General features: G+C 36.7%; 1 protein-coding gene across 5 annotated transcripts in view; it reads left to right on the forward strand.

The window, feature by feature from the left end:
* ACOX3 (acyl-CoA oxidase 3, pristanoyl) overlaps positions 1–10,270 on the forward strand; it is a 36,643-nt gene extending 26,373 nt beyond the window's left edge. For all 5 annotated transcript variants that reach the window (XM_055794339.1, XM_027790710.2, XM_005229805.4 and 2 more), the window contains 5 exons: positions 1,062–1,177; positions 3,822–3,996; positions 4,485–4,552; positions 5,246–5,332; positions 8,961–10,270. In XM_055794339.1, coding sequence (XP_055650314.1) covers positions 1,062–1,177; positions 3,822–3,996; positions 4,485–4,552; positions 5,246–5,332; positions 8,961–9,080 — 566 coding nt within the window. In that variant the 3' untranslated portion in view covers positions 9,081–10,270. The remainder of the gene's footprint in view (positions 1–1,061; positions 1,178–3,821; positions 3,997–4,484; positions 4,553–5,245; positions 5,333–8,960) is intronic.
* Positions 10,271–10,647: the final 377 nt, after the last annotated feature.

The following is a 10,647-nucleotide window of genomic DNA, read 5'->3' on the forward strand; positions in this document are numbered from 1 at the left end:
ATAATGAAATAGTGACACGACCTTGAGCAAAAGTGAATCTGTGAGACTGAGAACATACTGGGGGAAGAAACTCCAGTCTTAATATTAATATATAAGGGGCAGTCGAGTTGATTGCTAGAATTCAGTAACCACTTCAGTGCTCAAATAATTGCAGAAAAGCTGAACTTCCAATAGTGATGCATAGTATGAAGTGAGATAGTATCATAATAGCTATGGGGTAAAATCTGAATAACTTCAAAATACAAATGCTTATAAGAAAAAGACTAGTTCAAAACAACTAGTTGCTTTCTTCTTTGTTGTATGTCTCCAACTCATGAAATCCGGCAGAGCATGAACTGATACCTAAGCACATGTTTTCTCCTCTTGTAATACCTACTGAACCAGACTATAGTTTTAAAAATACCTGAATCTGTTTATTGTTCCATTCTGTTAGGAACTGGACTATTAATTTAGATGCCTGAATTTAGACAGCATGTGAACACTCACAATTGCCTAAGTAATAGTCTACATTAAATCTTAAGCTAAAACAGAAGCAAGCAGGATTCATACGAGGACTTCATGCTGAAGTACTTTTTTCCTTAATAGTCCCAGGCTTCTCTAAAAATGTAATGCACTTATGTACAAAGCGGGTCATTCAAATGCAATTACATTTAGCCACCTTTGCAGTGTTAGAAGTCATGTGCTTCCACAAAAGATGGACTGTATTCTCAGAAGAGACTGGGTATCTTGCAGACCTAAGTCTTAATATGGGAAGAAAATAAGCTAAGAAAATTTGATCAAGTCAGAAGTCTAAATTGAACTGTGGATATACCTTGTCTTTTGGCTTGGGATCAGTTTGAACTAGCCAGGCATGGTATGTCTTCACTGTACATTTACAATCTGACTATCTTACCCAGATGTTACTGCATCTATAGTAACAGGCAAAGTGTCATATTAATGGATTGATTAACACTCTCTTTTAATCTCAGGTGACAAAATCTGAGACTGCAAGTAGAAACTGCATGTGATTTCTTGCATCATAAATGTGAATGTTAAGGATTTTGGTTCTCTCTTTTCCACAGTTCCTTTAGCAGCATATAAATGGCTGGTTTGCTACCTGCTCAGAGAAAGTGATCTAAAGCTGAACAAGGAGAAGCAGTCTGGGCGAAATGATTTTGAGGCAAAAAACAACTGTCAGGTAATACTTATTCAGCTTTCTTATTTTATTTACTTATCTTCATCCAAGTTTGCCAGATCCTCTTAGTTCTGTCTTCTTGTGTCATGAAGTACAATTTCCTCAAGCACAAAGCAGCAAGTGAAATAACTAATAAAATGTAATACCTGTCCATGTGCATTGTATAGAACCTGATAGCAGGAGGACAGTTACTGTCAGCAGAATATATCTTCCAGGATATATTTTCCTTCAGAAAAGTTGCAGGCATGTGCTGGGTGATTTGATAGCACAATTTCTGAAGACTAAACCTACTACTATTAAACCTCCTGCAGCATCTGATTATTACATCTCCATCTGCTCTTGTGGCCAAATACATACCGTAGGAAAGAATCTTGCTCTGGCAGGTAGGTAAACTAGATGACCTAATAGGTCTTTTCCATCTCTAATTTCTGTAGTGCAAAGTACTCATGAAAGATACCAGACTGACAGCATTGGAGCCTGAAAGGAAACACTGACAGTCTACATATAGCAGATCCATCCACTCTCTCTCCAGAGAGTTTTAACAGCTAGGAATGGCTTAACTCCAAATTTCAGTGTATATCCCCAGGCTCCCCAAATTCTTCTGTTACCTCCATGAGAAAAACTGGCTCTCATCCAAGGAAAGAACACTTGTCATTTGTCACTGAGGAGAGAGATCCGTTCCCTGAAGATGGCCAGTGTTGTTCACCTTATCTGCAAAGCTCATTAAAAAACATCAGGAAGGAATATTCAACTCTTCAGCTAGAAGGAGCCAGCCTAGCTTAAACAGGGGATGATCTGTGTGAAACCACTGGTAGAGTGGAGGAAATCTTTTCCATTCTTACCCTAGAAGCACCTTATTAGAGAAACTTCAGGGTCAAATTCAGAACAGGAATTGCCAAAAATTCAAGTCTGATTGCCTGTCAGTTGGCCATCTCTTGGGAGGCTGGTGCCTGGGTCAGTGTGTTAGAGAGAATGATTTCCTGAGAAGTGTGAAGGTTCTCTTCTCTTCTATGTTCAAATGTGCTAAATTTTAAAGATACATAGGCATATAACTGCTTTTGAGATAGGTATTGAAATACCCGAGGTCATTAGGTTTTCTTTTCTCCCTGCAATTCATCTTCAGGACAGTGGGAATTTTTATTTTAAATTCATGCCTCAAAACCATCTGAAAATGATTTACAAGTTATGCTTTAAAGACATGTACATATTTGATTTAAAACTTTCTGGGCATGAAGAAGCACTTTTCTGTCAGCCCAGTGGCTGACTAATATATAATATTTGTTCTTGCTATAGGAGATCTGGAAGAGATTCCTAGCCTATCCATCCCTCAGTTATTTTGGTTTGGGGATAGCTTGATAGAAACAATAGAGAAGTGCAAGCAAATGTAAAGGAGGAAATAGAAATGGAATTACAGGGGAGAACAGGGAAATAATTCTTGATGCTCTATTTGTGATGTTAAGACTTATTTCATTCTCAGTAGGGAATTGATATTCATATCTAAAAATGTCCTTTCTGGTAAGGGGGAAGTCCTCCCTAAACCTGCAGAGAACAGATGTGTATTTTGCAGTTCATACTTGTATCTGAGCTTGGAATAAATATGCCACTGAATAGCTATAAAGAGAGAGGCAGTAACCTTTGGAATATCCCTTTTTTAAATGCAACAGTGGATTTAAATGCAAGGATGATGCAGGTATTTAAAAGAAAAAAGAAAAAAACTAATCAACTAATTCTAAATTAAAAAAAGCCCTGAACAAATGGGCTAAAAACAAACGCTGGTTTACAGCATTGCAGTAAATCAGCCACAACAGCAATGGTTTCATCCTCCCCTTATGTTCAGCAACTAAAATGTTTTTGGTCAGCAGTCTATTTCATGGCAGGACGTATGCCGTGATACAGCAAAGGTGAAGTATATAAAAGTTGGCAAGTGTTCCTGTGTGAGTACAATCACTTAAGGTTTTATACTCTGTATTAACAGTAACTGCTGACTTGCCTTTCTGATCAGATAGTTGGCAAGGATTAGTTAGATGGATCTTTCAAAACATATTGCAATCTATTTCAATCCATAAACAGAATCCACTCATGCTAACATGATCAGATGTTTTATTTATTATGTGAAGGGACTCTAATAAGTTTTCAATAGGTTACTGAAGCACTTTGAAGATTTTACTGTCTTTATAAAACTCTGCATAATGTTAAATACATGTAAACCTACCGTTATCTTCTTAGAGTTATATGAGTTTATTAATGATCCTAAAGTCAGCTGACTTGATTTTGGTGTGGTCTTCTGTCTGATGTAGCTACTAGATCCCATACAGTCTGGGGGCAACTGCCAAATTACAGTAGTAACAGGCATACAGTCTGTGCTCCCTTTGGTATAAGAGAGTACCCAAACTGGAACACAGTGGAAAATTAGGATCTTATTTTCAAGAGGCATGTAATGAGGCATTTTGTGACTAACTTTTGCAGAGACATGGTAGAAAGTTTTCTCCTAGAGTTTTTTCTTAGACTTTCTTTAATCTTAAGCTAGATCAGCAGATCTAAATCAACAGATCTCCACTAACTTTACCAGAGCAATGCCATTTTGCACCAGCTGAGGACTGGTTCCTTATATTTTGTTACTCAGTGTCCTTCTTTTCTGTTTCCTAAGGTGTACTACTGTCGATCATTAGCCATTGCTTTTATTGAACAAACAGTCTTACAAAGATATCATGACTACACTCATGATCCCAACATACCACCTACCCTGCAGCCAGTGCTTAAGAATCTCAGTGCTTTGTATGGACTCTGGTCTTTAAGTAAACACCTGGCCGTGCTCTACCAAGGTGAGATCAGCTCCCTCAATACATTGCGCCTGTCACTTTCTAACAGTCCTAACTTGGCAGGGGTCGGAAATACTAATTAGAATTTAGATTAGAGCATTTTCTTATTGCCTGTGTAACATAAAAAAAAAAAAGTCGTTCTGGGCAAACTTTCAGGAGCAGGAATCTGGAGAGACAGATTAACCCAAAAGGCTCTGGTTTAGCTCAGAGATGATGGAGAGCTCACAAGTTTTGCTGTGGTCCAGTGCTTGGGGGAGAGGGTGGAGGATAGGCAGTAAGATGCTGTAGTGTAGCTTGTTAATGCAAAAGGCTCCAAATGTCTTAGATTAATGGTTTTGCAGTCAACTCATTAGTGAAAGACCGTCAATCCAATTAATTACACAGGAGCACCTGTTTAGTCCCTTGAATACTGAACTGATAAACTCCTTTGTAAAAGGATTGTACCAGTGTAATCTTTACTGGTATAAGCTTCTTTGTGAATGTGTTTGCAGGTGGCTATGCTTCAGGTGAACAAGCTGGTAGATTTATTCAGAATGCTATTCTGGAGCTCTGCTACAGGGTAAGCCTTGAATATTATTTGTTGTGATTAAATAATAATATAATATACAAATACTAAAGAAGAGATATGTCAGTTATTCTGTGCTTCTGGGGGTAAATTAGCAGGATATTAGATTAAATCATTTCTGAATAACTTCATGTAAAGTTTAGTAACTCATTGACCGTAAATCTAGTCCTAGTTTATTTACCAAAAATTGAAAACCAATATATCTTACAAAATCACACTCTATCCTTTGTGACCTTGCAGTCTTCAGTGGAAAGCTAGTGAAATGCTGCAGTCCAGTTCTATTTATTTCATTACTGTGTTAGCTCATGATTTTTTTTTTTTCAACACAAACACTTTTCAAACTGGATTATATTCTCTACAGGTAAGCAAAAGTTCAGAGAAGTTCTGGATGTTATGTTTTTCAAGTTCAAGAATAGGTGGTTTTATGTATGTAAATGGTGCCATCTTGGTTAAATTGTGTTTTAAAACTCATAAGCAAAGGTGGAAAACATTTAAAATACAGTGTCTTTTGGCAATTACCCTGGGAGGAAAAAAAGCAAAATAAATCTAGACTCCTTATTGTGGATTTCTCTTAAGTTACGAATAGCTGATACTTTATGAAAATAATCTCTATGCTGCTCTGTAGTTCACAGGTAGCCATAGACAGCTATAGAAGTTGCCAAATATATGTCTTTTGTTTTTAAACAGTTGAAAGATGATGCAGTTGCCCTGGTTGATGTCTTTGCTCCTCCTGACTTCATTCTCAACTCTCCCATTGGTAAAGCTAGTGGAGAGGTAAGAAAACCCATTTTAAGATTTGTCAGTTTCATCATTAAGAAGGGTATTGCCCATAAATAACCATAACATATTCAAGATACTTCACAGCTACAAAAGAAAAGGAAGACACCATTTCAGTGGAAAGTGCCAGACTTAAACTGATGTCAGCAGAAAATTACGTTTTGCATTTGCTGGAGACAGGCTTCAATGGGAAACTCGTATAGTATTGCTCTAGTTTGCTCTTGTGGGTGTCTCTGCTGCTGAACACAAAAAAATATAAACAATACCATTTCCTAAAATTCCTTCAGGAGTAACATGTCTTTAGTATATTGCTTAATACCTTGGAAAGGTAGTAAGGTATATTTCTTCTCTGCCTAAGGCTTTTACTACCTTTACTGGTATTCACATCACTAAGTCTGTCTGATGTGCATCTAAGTGGAGTAGAAATTATTTCTTTATTTTAATTCCTAATAAAATTTTTATTTTACTAAGATAAAAGAAAATGTAAAACTTGTTCCAGTTAAAAATTGTATCAGAAACTGCACATTTTTTTGAGAATTCTGTTTATCCAGTGGGAATTCTAGGATACGACAAGACTATCTTGTATTAACCAGTGTAAGGTACAGCGTTACCCAAGCAATCTCAGAAATGTTAATACAGATTTGAAGGATGCTGTTATGTCAGCATCTCACCTTCCTTTAATGAATATATAATCCATCTTTGTTAAGGCTGAGAGATATTTTTTTGTGTAGTCTAAATTACACAAGGCAAGAGCTGAGTTAAGAGCATAAGAATGGCCGTACTGGATCCAGTTCACAGGATAATCTGTAACTGGCAGAGGAGGTTGGCCATGGAACACAGTTGTGTGTGAAACAGATGAAATATCAAGGTGTTCTTTCCCTAGTGTCTCAGCAGTTGGCAATTGGTGGTTTAAGTGGTATCTCATGCCATAGGCTGTATTTGTGTCATTCTGTTTAACAGCCACAGTTGTATCTATCCTCTATTATTTTTTCCCATTATTTTCAAATTCAGCTGTCTTTTGGCTTCCACGAATGACCTCATAATTTAATTATGAGTACTGTGAAAAAATGCTTCTTAGTCTTAGTCCATATACATTGACTGTCTGGGTAGTGCCATTTCGTTCCTCTCACAGGCCTTGTTTTCCTTCTCTGTATCTTTCCTGGTTCTGCATTATTCTTACTGAGGTGTCATAACCAGACCTACAAGCAGGATTCAGGATGTGGGTGCACCATGGATTTGGCTATACTAAGTCGTGGTTTGTCTCTGTTTTTTTTTTTTTTTCCTTGACATATTTAAAGAGCTGTATTTCATTCCAGTCTCAGCAAACCAAAATTCTTGCTTGCTGGCCAACCCTACTCAGCAGGGCCAAGCTGTGGGATAACTATTATGTAGAGACTAGTGTCTTAGTACAGTAGTTTGTTTTAGTGTGGATAGACCCTGTAGAGAACCACTAGGGCCTGGGGAGACCGCCAGGAAGTTTGACAGGATTGCTGAGTCAAGTGTACTCGATGCTTTTCAATGTTCTCTGTGTCTTCATGTCTAAAGTCATCCATTGTTCCCATGGTGATCAAGCAATACAGAAGGCAGCCCAGATGTTTCTAACAAGACACTGATCTAAGAGAATGATTACTTTGGTAACACAGTCTCTACAAATAAAGGAGGAAAGGCTAGCTCTAGATACCCAGCCATCTCAACAATAGGATTATAATCATCACTAGAAACTTTGTTTCCATTTCTGTAGATTTTAGAGGATTAAATGAACGAAAGAGGTCATGGGAGGGAAGCTCCAAAGGTAACCCTAAGAGAAGGAACATCATCTGTGGGAACGTTAAGAATATCTGTATTGGCCAAAAGCCTATTTTCACCCATTATTCTGTCTCTAACAGACGCTGTGAGCAGATGCTATGGGCAGGAATATAAAATATGGTGCAAGTACACAGTGATCCGTTCCTAGAATACTACCCCCTTTATAGCAGTCAGCTGGAGATTTCTTAGCAGCTGATGAAACTGTCATGTAATGGATTTGGCTAGCTCTTCTTTGGCTAGCTTTTAGCTCACACAAATACTGAAGCCACAGAGGCTTATTAATATTAGAGATGAATGTTAGGAATATAGTCTGTGAGACATACAGATAAGACTAAGAACTACTGACTTCCTTGTGTACTAAATATTTGTTAAGGTTTTTGTAAATTCATTGAGTCATATTGAGAAAACAATTTCAAGCAGCGGTATCTAATGCATGTTCTGCAGAATTCAGGAAGGTTTTCTGAACTGCCTCTAAGTCTGTGGGTTTCAACTTGTGTAAATATTTTCAACTGAAATTTGAAAAAGGCTGCCAATCCCTCACTCAAAGAAAATAATTAATAAAGCTTTTCTGGCTGTCTATATTTAATTCTGTATTCATTGCTATCTTTGCGACTTCTAAAAACCAATGCAAACATTTTAGTAAAAATTACAGTATGGTAAAGCCTAGATTATCCAAGCAAAACAGGAAAATAAATTAAATTCAGGATAACCTGTGTTGTACTGCAGTGGAGTGCCTTGCACCATGAGCCACAGATCATAATCAGGGCAGAAGAAAAGTTTTCATAGTTGTTATGGGCAGTTTTAAGCCCTAAGTAAGAATTCAGATTCTCTTCAAAAGAAACTTTTATGATGTGGACATCATTTCCCCATACAAGCCTTGACAATGTCAGCTTAAGTATGCAAAGTTATTACCACATTTAATTTAAGATTGATTTATAATTGTTAGAAAATATTAAGGCATACTTGGAATGGAATAAATAACACTAACCCACGTAATCAAGGTAAAAATATATTTAGTATTAAATATATTATATTTCAATAGCTATTTAAATCATCACAAATATATAGGGCAAAGCCATCTTTTGATGTAGAGGAACGGCTTTTCACTTTACATTGCTGACTGCTTTTATACTACATTAATATTGTATTACACTCTTCTCTAACTTACTGCTAAAAATATGGCCTTCCTTTCCTCATCTTTCTGTGTCATTTAAAGTTTTAAGCTTCAGTTAATTATGAACTGCCAAATGTTGCTAAAATTATACTTTTGCAAAGTGTACTTCCCATGTACTTTTTTTTAAACTATTCCACATAAAATTGTACATTGATGAAGATAATGAATTAACAGTCTGCTTAGGAGAGAAGAATTTCTTATGCTCAGATTGAACAGCTCACATCTGGTAGAGAAGTTATGTTACTTTCCAGAAATGTGTTGAAATAAGGTAAAACCAGATATGCACAAGTGCTCTCAGACACAGTCTTCAGGTTTGGACAGAACAAAGATTAGCATAATATGACCTTGTTTCCATATTTCTACCTTTGATAATACAACTCAAACAATAAATTATAGAGGTTGCTGGTTTCCTGCTCTTAATGCCAAAGGTGGTCTAGATTATTTACATGGGTATCTGACATTTATGGTACTTTGACATTTTGTGATTTATCTATGTGTTTATTCTTGCCTGTTCATAATTATTCACATTTGTTACCTAGAAATTCAATCACAATCTCATTTCAACCAATAAGTTACATAATTTATCTTGCAGAACTTTGATTTATTTTGTGTATGAATTAATTATTTTTTATTATCATTTTGCAGTTATATAAAAATATGTGGGCAGAGATCCTTCAAGGCAGCAAAGCTCTGAACAGACCTTCATGGTGGGCAGAATTTTGTATTAATAAACCTGTTACATGCAGGCTGAAGTCAAGACTGTAAACCAAGCAACTTGTAAGAAGCTGGATGGGCCTGAGATGGATACTGTGTTTCAAACATCAGGAGGAAATGAGACCATGTGTCAAACACTGCAAATGAAAGAAATTTTCATAGAGAAGTGCCAAGTCTTAAAATAACTTTGAAATCAAGTCCAACTTGGTCTCAAGGACTGTTAACATAATGGCAGGAGCAAAAGCAACACTTCTACACACTATTCATATTTACTCAATTATATACAAAATATGAAGATTTATTATGATCACTACAAAGTTTCTATAAAAGAAATGTTCCAATCAGTCTCTTGACTTTACTTGTCATATTACAGAAGTTAAATGATTAAAAAATATTTCCCACCAGGGGTTATGAATAATTTGAACAAAAGCAAAAACAATTTAGGACAGGCCAGACAGAAGCTTTATTAACTGTGATCATAGTGAGAGAACATTGAGAGAGTATCTCCCCCGCAGCTGGCCTGTTCTCAGCCAACTGTTTGCAAAGACCCAACCTGTATGCTGTTTGAGAAAAAAGAGGAAAAGGTGAGGAAAAGCATTCACTTCAATGTTATCAAAGCCAGGTATCCTTCCCTGGAGGCAAAGATTCCTTAGGTAGCTTGCTAACTGCCGCAGTTCTAAGGAATCAAACAGTAAATAACATTATGAAGAGATGGCTCTTGATGGAGCCTGTGTTAGTGGCACAGTGTTTTCTTGCCTCAGAAGTGGGAAGTTGGAACCAATCTAAAAGTAGTTAGCTTTTAGTCCAGAGGAATGTTCTTTTAGTAAAGATAATTTCTTAGTCAGACCTCTCAATCCTAAATTTTAATAATTTTACCACCACAAGTTCAAGGTCAATGAAAGATGATCACCCTCAACACACTTCAGTACAAAAAAGTGAACAAGCAAACAAAACCCCCAAAATGCTAAAACTGTTGTTTATCATCCCATTGTAAAAATGGATAAAAACTGTCTTGTTAAACCTTACCTGTATTTTTTTCCTCTGAACTTCATTTTCTTTGCCAGAGATAAGTGTTGCCTGTTCTTTTTCTGCCTCTCTTCTAATAAGCTATATGAATTATGGCATAATTCAGGATGCCCCAATAGAAGCTGTTTGTCTAGCTATTGAACTCTAGGCAACAGTCAAAACTTTAGCTGCCTTTGCTGAAAAAATCCCAGAATAAAGTGTTTATTTTCTTTGAACTGTTTTGCCTCTTTTAATAACGTCCAATAGGTGGCAACGTCCCGTGGAAAAAGAACAGATCAATGCAGCGAAGTACCTATCATTGGATATTATGGAATCATGAAGTCTCATGATTATCTTCATCTATTTTCTAAATCAGTAGGGAACCCAGCAAGTGTCTCCTGCTTGTATTTGTGCAGACCTGAATGAAGTAGGCAGAGCACATTACGCCCAATATCCAGTGTGAACACCAGGATCTCTGACAGTGAAAAAGGCAAATGGGGAAGAGATGCCCCACTGCATAAAATGCAGACATCAGTAGCATTGATCTGTCAGTCCACATTCTGTACTATCAATTGATTATTGGCATTATTTCACTGTCCTACACACATGTGAT

Source organism: Falco peregrinus, chromosome 2, assembly GCF_023634155.1.
Source record: "Falco peregrinus isolate bFalPer1 chromosome 2, bFalPer1.pri, whole genome shotgun sequence".
Lineage (NCBI taxonomy): Eukaryota > Metazoa > Chordata > Aves > Falconiformes > Falconidae > Falco > Falco peregrinus.